At 45.3% G+C, this 15,555-nt stretch overlaps 1 protein-coding gene across 6 annotated transcripts in view; it reads left to right on the top strand.

Moving 5' to 3' along the window:
- The window catches only part of LOC121353154 (cytochrome c oxidase assembly factor 1 homolog), a 52,176-nt gene extending 39,959 nt beyond the window's left edge, over positions 1–12,217 (top strand). For all 6 annotated transcript variants that reach the window (XM_041466747.1, XM_041466751.1, XM_041466748.1 and 3 more), the window contains 4 exons: positions 4,382–4,484; positions 7,294–7,445; positions 9,334–9,410; positions 11,884–12,217. In XM_041466747.1, the coding sequence (XP_041322681.1) occupies positions 4,391–4,484; positions 7,294–7,445; positions 9,334–9,410; positions 11,884–11,980 (420 nt within the window). In that variant the 5' untranslated portion in view covers positions 4,382–4,390 and the 3' untranslated portion in view covers positions 11,981–12,217. The remainder of the gene's footprint in view (positions 1–4,381; positions 4,485–7,293; positions 7,446–9,333; positions 9,411–11,883) is intronic.
- Positions 12,218–15,555: the final 3,338 nt, after the last annotated feature.

The raw sequence follows: 15,555 nt of genomic DNA on the forward strand, positions 1-15,555 counted from the left end.
CTATTGATAAATTTTAATTTAATTTGATAGTAGTCTTTTGCTGCACCTATTTAGTGTGTCAGTGCAACACCTCAGGACTGCAGCTATTCAAGGTGGTTTAAAGGCTCCCAATTGCTTGTGTTGGTGGCCTGGTGCTATATTGTCCTGGCCAGGTGGGTGGGCAGTGGCCCAGATTGAGACAGGCAGCAGTGATCACACCAAGTTTGCATTGATCAAGTTGCTTCTCTCTTGTTTCAGAGCAGTATTACTGTTTGCTGTTTGGTCTGTAGTAGCACCAAGAGGCTGGAGGTGCTGGTGGAGTTTCGTAGCACCAGGAGGAAGACAAGGACAAGGAGAAGGAGGAGGAAATGCCTTCCCCATAGAACCTACTCCTAGCCCCAGCTCCCTTACTCAATTCCAGGGAAAATAAAATTAATGTTTATGGTGAAAATGTTCTTCTTCTCCAATACCTGCCTTTGGTGGAGATGCCCAAGACCAACTTCTGCCACACAAATTTCAGAGACCAAACAGAAAACCCAAATTTGCCAAAATAAAGGAAACTCTCTTAAGCCAGCCTATTTTTAGAAGATCCTCTGTGGAGAAAACAAAGTCTAATTTAAAACAGCCTTTAGTGTTGCAATAACCCACCATTTCACATGTGACCCTGGGAGTTTGTTAAATCTTGTTAACAGGCTGTGTCCCACTTAGCTTCAAAGTCAAGCCCTCTCCTCCATATCCTGCTATTTTTGAGGCACAAAATGAACATCATCATTATTAGGGTGTTCTGCTCTTTAACAGTTATGTTTTGAGAACACTACTTACAACGATTTAAGGTCTCTTATTGGTAACTGTGGCTTCAGCGTTTTTGTGAGTGCTAACCTCCACTTAATCTTTCTTACCACTGCAAATAACATGGAGGAAAAGATGTGTCTGCAGAACAGCATAGCTTGGAAATTGTGCTTTTTTCATTACTGGCTGTGGAAAAGTCTGTTTTTCCCCCAGTTGACTTGCATACTCTTTTAGAGATATAACAGTTCTCAGGGAAGATCACCGCAGATAGCAGCATGAACTTCCTCCTTAGGAGGCAATTGCATGCTGTATCTATAAAATTCTCTCAAATACTTAGAGTTGATTCCTTTGTGGCAAACAAAGTGGAGGGGATTTGGTCCTTCCCTGGGAGAGCCCCTACACTTCGCAAGCCATGTGTCATGTTCACAAAGGCTCAGGACAGGAGACACACCTTGGGCATGACTCTGCTTCCCTTCCTTAGTGAGCCACTCCCATGGCACTTCAGCAGAGCAGCCAACAGAGCAGCAAACACAGTTGGCCACAGGACAGAAATCCAACTGACGAGTCCTTGCAGACAACAGAGCCTTAATACGTTTTGGTCTTCCGCAAGCTGTCACCATTCAGAAGTCATTGGCAGCTGTGTGCCAAAGGATGCTCAAGGCTGAAATATTCAAGCATCCATTCCACAAGGGACCAGGATGGCAGGGAGAGGAAGCAGCAGCCCCTCTGTGGGGGATGCTGTGGGCTCCAAAGTCAATTCTGTCCTTGGTTTTGGAGGCTGGCAAGGAATTGTGGGATCAGTGAGAAGGTTTGCAGTCTTGAGAGGCTTGTTAAAATGTGTAGCTCTGAACCTTTTCCCACAGTGTGCTGTTACAGGATTGGCTTGGGAAAACAGCTGAGAAACAAGTGGGACCAGAGCATCAAAAGCTAGACAGGGGTGGGGTGGTCCAGCCCATGGGCTTCCAACTGTGACGGAAAATGAGCAATGGAGACCTTTGTGCACAGCTTGGGTGCACCTCAGCTCTCCACATCTCTGCCTCAGCAGGAGCAGCAACAGAAGACAGCTGTGGGCAGGGGCAGCACCTTAGGAGCAGCCAGGCGTGCTGCATGGGGCAGCAGTGCTTAATGGGATCACCACTGCTCAGCTGCCAAGCTCCCTTGCCAGATGGCACCAGCTCTACACTGCAGACTGGAATGGAGGTGGTGATGAGAGTGTGTGTGAGCATGTGACTGATGAGCAATAAGCTTTTCTTTCTTTCCATGCATTTCCCTTGTCTGGGTGTGAGCAAACCGTGAGACCTAACAAACCTCAAACCCACTGACAGCAAGTTTGCAGAGCCTCTAATTTCCGCTGTCCCCTGAGCCCCAGTCAAAACCTTGCTGGTGCAAGAGCTCCCCGTCTTCCCACCCTTACTCAGCAAACTGTCAGCATCACCCCCCACCCCCAGACATTTGCATTCAATTACCCTGAATTTAATCACAGAAAGCAAATTTTGCCTGGCCACAACTTTGAAAGGGGCAAAACCAAATGCCTCAGGTCACAAACTGTTATATCTGATCCTCCCTCCAGAGTTACCACGGGGGTTTTTTCCCCATCCTTGTTATGTGGTGTTGGTGTCAGAGCCTCCTCCTGGCCAGATGAATCTTATAAGAAACTTGGTTATTAATCAGATTTTTGTGGGGATTTAAGGAAAGTTGCAAACACAAGCGGCAAGCAGGAAGTTCTCACTGTCCTTGTGAAATGACTACCACTGTTTCTCTGTAAAACCACTTGCACATTTCCTGTGCTGTAACTTCTCATGCCATTCAAGTTCCCCAGGGGAAGTGAGAAAAAAAACTCATCATAGAAACAGATCAGGAGTGAGAGAGATGATAGCTGACAATACTAATGGCACAGTTTAGGCATTTTGGGGCATAAAATAGGCATAACATCCACACGCCTCTCTGGGTTGCTATCACTACTAGCCATCCACAATTCTGAAATTATTTAAACAGTAAACTTAAATACTAAGGGTTCTTAAAAATCAAGGAAACTACTTAATAAGGAAAGCATTCAGCCTGGGAATAGCATTCATTACAACTCAGTGCTAATGCCAGCAGGGCAGGAGATGAAATTTATACCTGAATTGCATTCACAGTTTTGTAGTATCATAGCATATGCTGAGTTAAAAGGACCCACAATGATCATGGAGTCCAGTTCTTGTCCCTGCACAGAACACCCCAAAAACCACACCAGGTACCCAAGAGCATTGTCCATACTCCTCTTGAACTCAGACAGGCTTGGTGCTGTGACCACTTCCCTGGGCAGTTGAGTTTCCCTCAATTTAGAGCATGCAAGCGTCAGCATCAGGACATGTCAGCAGAGAGGTGAGCAGAGGGAGGCTGCCCATATCACCCTGACCTGGCCACCGCGGGAAGAAGTTCTGACACTTGTCTCCACCCTTGCTCAACTGTGGTTGTCAGCTGAACAGTACCTGACTAAGACATACCTTAGGGATGCCTATAGAGGTGGTTTCCACAACAGGGCTCAAACAGTCTTGCCCAGGTCACATTTCTGGTTACATTTTGGTTTGGGCCTTGGTTTATTAATCAGCTCTCATTGAGTGTAGCACTTAAGTCACAGTGTCGTGTGACAAGTATTGGGGTGTGAAGCCTTTGGGATTAGAAATCCCATACAGCTTCCCCAATTATTCATATGCCTCTGTGCCTATTGAAAAAGAAAGGCTTTTTGCTATTTTTTTTAAATTGCTGTCAAGACTATTCCTCCCTCCCATCCCAGCTCCAAGAGAATCAAGAGCAGGAGCCAATACTCAGATGCTTGTTCAAGTCCGATCTTGCCACAGCCTGAAGCAAAGTGCTACGCCCCCACTGACAACTCAGCTTGTCTCCTACTAACCTGCTGTGGACAGGAGCATTAGCTCAGTTCTCCAGTCCCCCTCTTACACAAACTATGGAAGCGTTTCTTATTCTGCTGGGTCATGCATTCAAATGTCAAAATTATGACTCATTAAAAGGGCAAGTTTGGGAGGGTGGGGGGTTACAGGAAGGAAGAAAAACAGCTTGGAAGAGACTTCCTGTTTATCCACAGCTTGGGAAAAAAATTGACACAAGAGAATACTCACACCCTGGCTCCATTATCTTTGCTGGCACAGTGCTGGCCTGGCTCTGTCCCTTTCCACTCAAGGCCAAATCCATCCCTGCTGCGAGCGTGTTTCCTTTAGAGGAGTTTACTCGAGAGAGAAATGCAGTGCCCGGAGCCTGAATGCGCGCAGTGTGCGAGCAAACACACGGGCACCGGGAGCCCCCGCCACAGTGCCGCAGCACTGGCCCCCGGCCACGCCAGGGAGGTCATTTTCTTCTCGGCAATTAGTGAAGTGGTGGCATCACTAAAAGAAGTTGAATAAACACATTCAACCCAGCTGGGTTCCCGGTTTGCTCTGTTCTCACCACTCTTCCTTCTGGGCGCATGGTGGGGCCCCAGCAAGCTCGGTGCCTGTGCGCTGCGCTTTCATTCAGGCCTGGTTGGAAAAGGCTTTTAGGAAAGAGGAGGAGGGGGGAAGTAACCCTTTGGCTTTCTTCTTTTACAACAACTGTCTTCTCTTTTTCTTTTCAGGGAGGAAAAATGCCAGCTTCTCTGAGAAAACTGCAGCAAATGGCTGTTTTCATGGGACTGTTCAGCGGCGGGGGATGCATCGTGATGTATAATCTTATGCAAAGTAAGTCTTGGTGTTGTTAGCAACCTTATTTCTCCTCTGCCCCTTTCACTGGCTTTTGTCTAGTGGAAAAATAGCAGCATGCAAGTTGTGAAAAGCAGATGAAATTAAGGGGAGAGCTTCTGGGTTCTGCCTCTGTGTGCTCCACTTTTTTCATCCTCAGGGTTTTTGCTCCCCCAAGAGCTGCTGTGTGCATTTCCAGAGGCACATATTGCATAGGGAGCAGGCTGTTGTGGTCAGAAGAAAGTCTGGTTTTTGGGGGTTTCCTGAGGGTGATGGTGACGTGAAAGCTTCACCTGTTGTAATGCAGGTTTCATTTCTTAACTGAGGTTTTGCAACTGGGCAGTAAAAGAGGACCATCTGTGAGAAGGTGTTAAAGTCTAGCAGTTTTATCTGTAAATCTCTGTGTGGTGCTGGCCCTTAAACACAGCACACCTGTGAAGTGCTAAGAAATCATGAGTTTCTCCCCAGTGAAGTACAGATAAGAACAGTCAGTACTGAGAAGACCAGGACAAAGAGAAAAGCTAGACAGGTGATGTTGCTGTTTATATCTAGTTGTTTATCTCTAGTTGCTATGTGTCTTTAGCCAATAATCCACATTATTAGTCCAAATTATACATGTTTATTTTTTCTAAAACTGCTGTTAGATAGTTAGCATCGGAGCAGAAATAAGCTTTGCCTCTCTCTCAGGGGGTGCCATAGGCCTCTTGGCCCTATGCCTCTCCCTTGTTGGTGCTATCAAATGGTATTACTTTTCACCTACCCTGATAGCAGAGGATACTGCCACAAAAAAGTGTAGACAAGCCTGTTTCTCAAGCCCTCAGATAAGCTTTGAATCCTCCCCTTCATTTTACACATATTAATAACAAATCAGACAGGGCTGGAAAGCAGGCTTTAATTTTAGGCAGCTCATGCCCCCAAGCTCTGGAGTACATGACAGAAATATGATCCTTACGCTTTAAAATATTGAATCTGGCTTTAACAAGGACATTAGCATTTTTTAATTTTCAGCTTCAGCACTGTTAGTCACCCCCTGTGCTACACAGCAAGCCCCAGGGCTGGTTCCCCACATGCCTTGGCTGTGCAGTCAAGTGGCGCATTGCAATGGCTACTTCGGGCCCTCTTGTCATTTCAGTGACCACTGAGCAGCTGCCTGATAACCCAGCCAGGCTGCTGAAAGGACATTTTCTGCAGCCAAGTGTGTCCTTCTCTATCCTCTAAACAGACACAGGAGCCACACTTAGAGCCTTTCTCCCTCGGCTCTTGCCTGGGGCTATCCCAGTGCCTTCTGCCCAGTGCACAGAACTGGCCCATACATGGACTAGTGAGGAGCGAGTGGCCTCCATAGTTGTGGGAGCAGTGGGAAAGGATTCTTTCCCTTCCCTTCCTTTAGGCTGAAGGAAAGTTTGCATGCACGTGATCTCTGTGCAAGCTTGTACAAATACTCAGGTAATCCTATTTCTCCTTATTTTCATCACCTCCACACCCTTCTCGTGGAAGCAGTCTGCTCAGCCAACTCCAGCATGCTTTCAGCTCCCCTACTGAAAGATGTGGGGGCAAATGGATTAGCTGGGCATTTAATGTCTAATGCATGAGGTGCTAACAAGGAACAGCTGAGAAGGAGCACCAGGAAATTAGAATCCATTTCTCCTCCAACCTGCAGGATGACCACAATATATTTTTCACATGGTCTGAGTGGCTGTTTGCCATGATTTGTAGGTACTGAAGGGCAGGCATGCTGCAACCCCTTTAGCTGGAGCTTCTTAGCATGCACCAGAGGGACACAGGAGGACCAACACAGGTGACAGCCTAGCAAAGCTGTTTCTATGCCAACTGGATGCTCCCTACTCACAGGGGATGCCTCTAATTGGGGAGAAAGGGCAGCACCTTTCTGCCTCATGCTCCAAGTTTAATGCTGACAGGCAAGAGACCAAGAAACAAACCTTACACCTTGTTTTAAACCCTTTGAAAGGTGAAGTCAAAGTTGTCGGAGTAGTATTTAACAACTACACACTCTTAGCTTAACTCTGCCCTTCTTGATGTTGAAAGAGTGAAGTTAAGCTGAACCCCAGCAAGACAGCCATAAAGCTGTTAATAAGGAAAGCTCTGTCTCCATAAGGAGGGTCAGGAAGTCTCCAGCTCCTCAGCTGTGCCCTGTCTGTTTGTAACCACGGTACAGCTTTTCACAGCCATACAGAGCAACAACTGTCCTGCATGTGCCAGCACTGCAGCATGCGTGTGCAGTGCTGTTGTGGCTGCTTGACCAGTAACTCGAGTGGTGCTTCTCAGCACCTCCCTTCTAAGGCATCCACCAGCAGAGTTGTAACTTCATGGCTGCCACTTGGAAAGCTGTACCAAGACCACAGCTAGAGTTGCACAGCAGCAGCTGTTCCCCTCTCAATGTTTGCAAGATATTCTCCATTCTTGAAGTATTTTATGTACCTCAAATAGAAAAAAACAAAAAATAGAATTTTTATTAGAACATTTCAGATATTCATCCTTGTACCTTTTTTCCCTTCCTTTTAGATAACCTACAAATGCATGAAAAGTGGGGAGACACAGCCGTAAGCTGAGCTGTAGATCAGAATGGAACAGGCTATGTTCAGAGCCCTCTTCACTTAAATGAGCTGAATAACATTTTCTTCTCTGATGTAAGGGTGTGTTTCCTCCTTTAGCCAAATTTCTCCTAATTAATAGTTTTGGACTGTATTTCAGGGAGGGTGTGGTAGTCTGGATAAACGTCTTTTTTTTAAGCCTATGTTTTGATTTTAAGTGAACAGTCTCCTCATTACCCTGTTTCTCTCAAAACTAGAAAGTTTTGCCAGGACCCAGTATTACCAGCAAGCTTTGGAGCAGCTGAACAGCAATCCTGATGCCCTGGCAGCCCTGGGTGCCCCCCCTCTTAAGGTTCACAACATCCGCCTGACAGATGGGAGCAATCGCGTGGACACAGAAAGAGCGCGGGTAACTCTGGGCGGGCAGCGTCACAGGATGGCTTCCCGAGATGTCAGGTGACAAGAGATCAGCCAGGGGATTTTCAGCGGGTCATGAGTCACCTGGGGGCACTGGAAGGCAGCGGGATGGAATACCGGTTGATCTAGAAGCGGATTGGATTTCCAGAGCATAAATCTACTAGCCTAGAAGCAGCAAGAGCAGCATCTCTGTGTTGTGCTATATGGGCTCATCACACAATGCCGAGGAACCTCTCAAGATGATCAGTGCCCCCCTCACACTGTAAGCCACAAAATCATTTTCAGAGACGTATCAGATCCAGCTTTAAAATAGCACCTGCCTTCCTTTACCCCCCAGATATGTCCCATGCTAGTTTTTAGGGCTTTATTCAGAGCAGTTTTACAGCCTCTTACAGGCTATGCCATGGTACAGCATAAATGGTGTGGTTTTTAAGAGCACCTGTAAGCTTGTGTCATTGAGAACAGCTCCCCAGCCTGAGACTGAGTGTGAGGGTTACTCAGTGACCGGAGAATGCTGTGCTGGCTGCTGAAGTATTGCACAAGGCTGCCTTGTATCAGCTGAGGGCTGAGCCTAGGCAAACCTTGCAAACACAAGTCCACTTCCACTTGGCATTGATGCCTCAAGAGTACTTTCCATCGGAGTTTTTACCCCTTAGTCCATAACTGGATGCCCTTCCCTTGTTTTGCTAACACCGATTGCCCCTAGCGACCTCTCCAGGTCCTTCACTAGGGTACCTCATCACATTGGAATAATTTTGTTTTTACTGGTGGGTAGTTATGAATGCCAGGGACCAAGAAAGGGCATTAAGGAATGGGCCAGATGATACAATGAAGGAATATGACCATCAGGATAAGATTAAAAAAAACCCAACCTTTAACCAGCTCACATAAAATTAATTTCCATTTCACTTCAGCCAGGCTGCACTTACATGATACCCTGGACCAAAACATTTTCCGTGTTTTATAGATTCCACCAGGCAACATATCTAAGGAAGAAAGTCATGCAAAACCCCACGCAGTGTCATATACTGACTGAAAAGGAGATAACCTTTCCCACGGGTGTTTTCCTATGTCACTGTTTAAGAATGTTGGTCGCTTGGGTGACTCAGGGTGAAGTCAAACCCTGCCTTCTACTGACCTCACCCAAGACACAAATCACCCAACTTTCTTCTCTACTTTTTCATGCTCCTAAGTATTAATGTTCTCATGAAATAAACTGGTTAATCATCATTATACCACAGGTCGATTTAATGACTTCTCAACATTCCCAGCTCCTGGGTCTGTTGGCAAGCACCTGGCAGTTTCTCTGTGATTGCATCATCACCAGCAAATGCTACACCTGAAACATTTCTTTTATTCAGACATTAAACCCAGTGCAACTGGCCGTGGTTGCTGCTGCAGCTTCAGCTTTGTTTGTTAAACAAATAAATGATAAAATTTGTGACACTGAAAAAAAAAAAAAAACCTGAACATCTCATTGCCTCAGTGTGTGTTAAGGGGCTGATATGCAGAGGATCTCAACATACAGGCTTGTAATGGTTATGGGAAGCTCTGACAGTTCAAGTCACCTCTGAATGACCATACATTCTGGTAAGGAAAGGTGTTTGCTCATAAATATTTCAGGGAGCCAGTGGTTTTCCCCAGGGGTTGCAGTTGTAACACAGTACATTCTTTAGGCAGAGAGAGATTAATGCATAGCAGAGCAGACATACTTGTGTAGCCACACATGTGTTAGCTGTTAGATCAGTCCAATTCTGAAATACAGTAAAAAAATAAATTATAGTGTTAAAAGTTAAAAAGGTGTGAGCTCTTTGACTAGAAGGAGTAAATGTCTGTTTCATAAGCTTTGCTGAATCTTTAATGTGCTTTTACATTTGCAGATAAAGTTACCGGTCTCTGGAACAAAATCGGCGGGCTACCTCTACATTGACTCGGAGATGGACCACTCCCGTCAGTGGTGTGTACCTGGGGGGGTTACAGGTGAAATGGGAAAGAAGTAGTAGGAGAAAAGAGTAGAGCAGGGTATTTGCTTTAGTCACGTGTGATGCTGAGGTCATGCCCACAGATCGAACAGAAACTGCTGTCTGAAGGTCTGGTCAAAGGTTATTATTTTCATTAGGACAAAAATGTAAGTTAGTTGAGAAATATTTTGAATCCATCTTTCTGAATGTGAATAGAAGAGGAACGTGAGCCATTTCTTTCTGTTAAGTGTGTTCTGCAAACTGTGGCTCAGTACATATCCAAATATTGTGAGCCAAGGTAAAGCATGGTTCCCTTCCACCCCACCTCCCCATAGAGGTGCAGAGGTTGTTGAACAGCAGTCCTAATTCTGGTCTGGTATTAGAGATTGCAGTAAGGGAATCACACATTATATCACAGCTGTATGAGGTGAGCTAAAAACAGGATTTGTTTTTCTGTGATATCCAAGAAGTGTCCTTATAGTTCAAAAAAAGTGCTAGAACAGATGCATTATAGTAGAAGGATACTCTGATACCATATCATATAGAATTGACTTTACATTTTCGTAGTATACTGAAGCCTGAAAACCTCCTTTGTCAACAGTAAACTGGTTTCTGGAACTGAGCAAAGAATTACTACATGAACTCAAAAGATTTACTAGATGCAAACCTCTTGTTAGGTATTTCTGTTAGCTCTGTTTAGAAACTAAAAGCTACAAAACTTTTACTCAGCTGCCACCAGCCATATGGTGATGTTTCTATTAATAATTAGATGAGTGTGACTTACTGGATTTCTCTTCTGAGTAAGTATGGGAAGGAAGAGAAAGACACTAGGCTGGGACTTGAGAAACTCAGTACTGGACCTAGCCTCTTCCCTAATAAACAGGCATAACCCCAAGGGTCCCCAGCCCCATTTCTTGGACACATCACTTCCCTGGTGCCTGAGCTCTGATCTCCTCACTCCTCCTTAGCCCCTCCTCACAGACAATTCCCTGTTATTTCTTGTTCACAGTTACTGTGAAGATAACTGAAGATTGCAAAATGTTAAAACTACAGCAGTGCATACACATCTCTTGGAGTTTTGTTTTAAAGTTAGTTTTTTTTACGTTTCTGTAAATCTAAGAAAAAAAAAAAAAGGGCATCTGCTTGTAAAAGGATTTGTGGCAGATAAATCTGTCAGACTCCACCAAATCCACCCAGGTGCAGGGTCCTGTGCATAGCTTCGCTTGGGGCTGAGACAGGACTCGGTGCCCTTGCATCCCACTGAGGAACTAACAGCAAAATGGCTGTGAGTAAGGAGCAGGTAAGCAGGCCACCCTGGTGGGATGCTCCAGAGTTCACGTGTGCTTTTCCAGGGCAGCTCTCACACTGATACAGACGGAGCTAAATAGCACCAGGAGTTGAGTGCTCTGTGCAAGAGTAGCTGAGGCACCAGAGCTACTGAAATGCATCTCACTCTGAGTGTGCAGAATGTCCTAGTGTTTTATTTTGTAAAAGAGAAGATAACTGAAAAAGAAAATTTGGAGTCTGTGAGCTTGTTTGGTCCAGGAGGAAGTGGCATTCATCCAGAGGCAGGCAGTACAGGGATGGGGAGGGTGCCCAGAGGCAAGGGCAGCCAAGGCACTGCAAAATTCCTCTTGCCTGCCCTGAAGTGACCAAGAGAAGGGCTGAGCCCCCAGGCTGCACTGTGGAGAATGAACAGGTCACCCCCAAGCCTGGTTGCTTGGTCTGGGTTGGGGGACTGGTCAGAGGACTGCTGAGCAGAGCCCTGCTGCACCCATTGCACAGAGGTGCAGCAGCCTAATTACTTAATTGTATGTACTCAGCACTGACTCCAGCAAGAGCAGAGCTGGGCCAGTGCCAGGAGCATTTGAAAAAATCCTATTTTATTACCCCAAAAGAATAGTCCTTTCCAGCTGGAAAAGCAGCATGAGCAGTTTCTCAGAAGTGGGTTTGGAGCAGAGCTTAGAGGAAGGAACAGGCTCCCCCTCAGTCTCCAACAAATGCAATTTTCCTTCTTAGAGTAACCACTGTCGTACCCTGTCAGGTTTTCCAGCAGTCACATTGAGCGATCACACAGTGTTCAAACTCTTCCAAGCCAGAATAATTCCTTAGCAACACTGTCTGACTCCAAGGCTGGAGAGGAGTGGAGCAAGGAATGCACCCGCAGGATGGAGAGGAAAAAAGGCACCGGGTCAGGGAAGGAATGTCCTAAGAAGAGCTGGCAGGTTTTTGTTTGAATTGCAACAAATAGGAACATGCATACCAGACCTTTAAATCTGGGCTATGCCATGGGGAGAACAGCTTTCAGAAGCTGGCGCTCACAAACCAAGTTTTAAAACACTTGAGAGAATTTTTAAAAGCACTGAATGTGTGGAATTATTTGTTTCTCTGAGCCAGCTGTTTTTATACTGACTTGACCATGTTAAAAGTGATTGCTACAAGTTAAAAATCTTCTTTGGTTTATGTCAGCTGGTGCCTTCAGGATGTCACCTTGAAACTGCGGGATGGGCAGAATATTCCCATTTACCACTCTCCAGTGGGAAGCATTGGTGTGCAAGAAGGCTAAAAATCAGGGACAGCTGCATCTCCGCCTCCCATTGAGCCAAAGGAGCCATTAATCGATTGCATCCTGCTGTGGCTGTGAATGTACACAGTTGTTAAAAGTGACAGTTTCACTTAAGCGGGTGCTCTCAAGACAATTTTCTCTCTAAGATTTACCTCATTATTGTTGTAATTGTAATTTCTTTCTTTTGCTGGCTTATTTATGTGTTTAACAGAAGCCTAAAATAAATACCTTGCAAAAGAGTTGCTGTTGCAGAGAAGTCATGTGTTATGCCCTGTGTGTGCTGGTATTATGAATTTGAAATAAATAAACAAACTGCCAGGAAACTGAGCTTTGTTTTACAGTGGCAGACCAAAGTTAGGACAAGTCAGCTTCTCAAAGCTTTGAGAAGACTTGCTGCTTCAGTTTCCCCCCAGTTTCTCAACAAGGTATTGCCTGAATCAGAAAGGATGAAGCAGCAAAGGTGAAGCTCAGCAGCAGCACCCTCGACTTCACTTACAAGGTAGATTTGGACCCTCACAGTTATCATTACAAAGCTCATGAGAAAGCTGAGGCCACTCAACTTAGGAATTCAAGGAAGAGACTCACTGCTCACATTGAAGGTTACTCAGAAGAAGCCACTGCTTCGCACCAGCACTGTCTGACAAGTTCTGGAGAGGACATTTAGGGAGAAAAACACTCAGAAGGGTGAAGAACAGATGAAGTCACTGCCACGGTTTCCTCTGACTACAACAAGAGATTTTGACTGTGCCATCAGTTAGAGAATTTCCCATCACCAAGCAAGTTGAGGAATAAGCAAAACATGCCAAACTAACAAAAAAACTCCCCAAACCCAAACAATTTCCAGTCCCATCCCAAACTGCCTATGCAAACAATTGCAAAACCTGAGGCACAGTCTGAGGGACAGAAAAAATGCAAGTAACTGTCCTGTCTGTAGCAGGAAGTAACACAGGAGCCCTTAAGAACATCCAGTCAAAAGAGTGTTTTGAATTCACTGTAATAGAGATGCTTAATGTCTAGATTAAGAGAGGCTGTAGCTAAGGATAGCTCAGAGCTTATACCGCTCCATTCTCTGTTCCACACCTTTCCATCTCTTCTTCTAAATTTGAGTCCAAGAAATCCACCAGGGGCAAAGGCACTGAAAAGCTTTTTTAAGAGCCATGAGTATGAGAGAAGGGAGAGCTAGAGCAAAGAAGAGAAGAGTGAGCATTTTCTTCTTTAACAACAACCCAGCAAACTGGGCAAGGTGGCTTTTGAACAAACCTGAAAAGCAAATGCCTTTTTAGAAAGGAGATGCTAAGGAGCCAGAGCAGAGGCATCTTGGATAAACAATTTTAGAATGAAGCAATATATGTGTGCTTTAGTTTGAACTTCACAAAGAGCTGTCAGGATGAACAGCACTTGTGAGACCTGACCCAACCCACATGAAAGCCCAGCACACCAGGGAGAGGATTAGAATTAATCAAAAAAAGACAGCATTGCCCAGCTTGAAGATTGAAATTGCTGTTTACTGGTTCCACAAAACAAAATACAAGCCAAATCAAATTTCATATGATATAAAAACATTAGCCTTGCACTACCACTAGCCAGAACAACACCTCAGGGATATGGAGATCTGCTGGCCACCTGGTGCCTCAGAGCTTGATTGACTCTAGCTCTTGGTCACTGAAGAAGTTTGGTGGGAAATCAAACAGCTGACAAGAAAAAGCCAAATCAACCACTTCCCATCCATCAATTACCACTTCCTTGGCTGCAGCTTTGATTTGTTGCTAATCTGCAAAGATACCATGGTTGTGGAGAGGAACCCCAGCCTGTTCAGTCCCTCCCTGTGTCTGCATTGGGAGCATCTGGCACACATTGCCATTCATCTGCCTTTGGTCACCTCTCTGTGCTCAGTAAGTCTGGGACCTGCAGTGGCTGCAAAGTCCTCAAGTGTCCAGGAAGTCTGGCCACAGCCACCCCAGCCAGCAGCACAGCACTTGCTCACCACCTCCCTGTTCCTTGAGCTGGCACACACAATATCCCCATGCTGCCTTCACAAGCTGCTGCACCACAACACCGCTGCCTGGCCTCGCTCCAGCCCTGGATTCTCCAGGCCTGGAGGAGTTATCCCCGCACAAACCTTACAAGTAACGCTGGAGATTTTATTACCTTGCTTGGGGGAAGCAGAGCTTGCAAAGAGGCTCTATCTCTCATTTTCTTCCCTGAGCACCCCTTTGACTTTGAGGGCCCTCAGTCAGCTCAACCAACCCATTGCTTCCCCAGAGCTGTGAGAATGGGCCATATCATCATATCATACCAATGATTCTCTTAATCAAATCTTAAAACCCAGAGAAGGAGTAAAGCAATGGGTGCAGATGGAAGCCAGCAAATCAATGGAAAGGGAGAAGTAAAATCACAATTAATTCCCTGCCTTTGTTTTACTACCTAATAGCCTGAAAACACTGAATTTCTTGCCTCGTAACCTTGAAGAAGCTCGGAAGTCACTTCCTCTCCATGTTTGAGCTCTTTTAAGATGCATGTATTCAAAAGGAGAAAAAAGCATCAGGCTGGTGTGTTCAGTGCCAAGCAGCTTTGGCCATGTGGCTTCCATTAAATACATCACAGCCCAAGGGGGCTGCTTTCACAGAGGACACAGGTGCAGCTGGAGCAGCCAATGGAGCTGGGAACATGCCAGGAAAATAGGGAGAGCAAAGGTCTCAGAACCACCAGCAGCTGCTGAAAGCCCAAATAACTTCAAAAGGGCACCTGGGCAGTCTTTTCTTCTGAGGAACACTGGAGCAAGATAAGATTCTCTTTAATTTTTTCATGGCCCTGAAACACTGGTTTCTTTTGGTTTTGGGGAACTTTTTTAGGTTTTTTTTTTCTTTTTTCTTTTTTTTTTTTTCTTTTTGAGAAAATCTTTATCTTTTGAGAAAAGAACCTGGATCCCACAAAACACTTAAGGCTGAGAGGAACCTTGGGAGATCATCTAATCTAACCGCTTCACTCCCACCAGAGTGAGCTTGAACAGATTGCATGAAAGCATGTCCAGTCAGGTTTTAAAGATCACCAAAGGTGGAGGCTCCACAACCTCTGGACAAGCTGTACCAGTGTACAACCATTCTCACAGTAAAAAAAAAAAAAGCTTTTTCTTATGTTTAAACAGAATTTTGTGCTTGAGGGTGTGCTCACTATCTCTTGTCCTGATACTAGACACTGCCAAGACGAATCTGTCTCCATTCTCTTTTCTCTGCCCCCACACTGATCCCTCCCCAAGCCTTCTCCAATTCCAGGTCTCTCAGCTTCATTAACAGGTGCTACAATCCTTTAACCATCTTAATCATGTTCAGTATGTTAAAATACTTCTTTTTTTATTGGCTTGAAAATTTATGCAGTTCCTTTTCCAGTTCTTGGTGTGGTTAAAACAAACATCATCTTCATGACCTTTGCTGGATTGCCTGTTTTGTTTCTTATTCTTTACTTTGATTTTAATCGTTTCTGTCAGGCAGTAATTACCCTCAAGGAAACTACCAAGGTGGCAGACTATTCAGGGCAAGAGTTTAATTTGCAGCTGAGGAACAGCAGATACTGCTCAG

The sequence above is a fragment of the Pyrgilauda ruficollis genome, unplaced genomic scaffold, assembly GCF_017590135.1.
Source record: "Pyrgilauda ruficollis isolate IOZ18807 unplaced genomic scaffold, ASM1759013v1 scaffold2, whole genome shotgun sequence".
NCBI classification, from domain to species: Eukaryota; Metazoa; Chordata; class Aves; order Passeriformes; family Passeridae; genus Pyrgilauda; species Pyrgilauda ruficollis.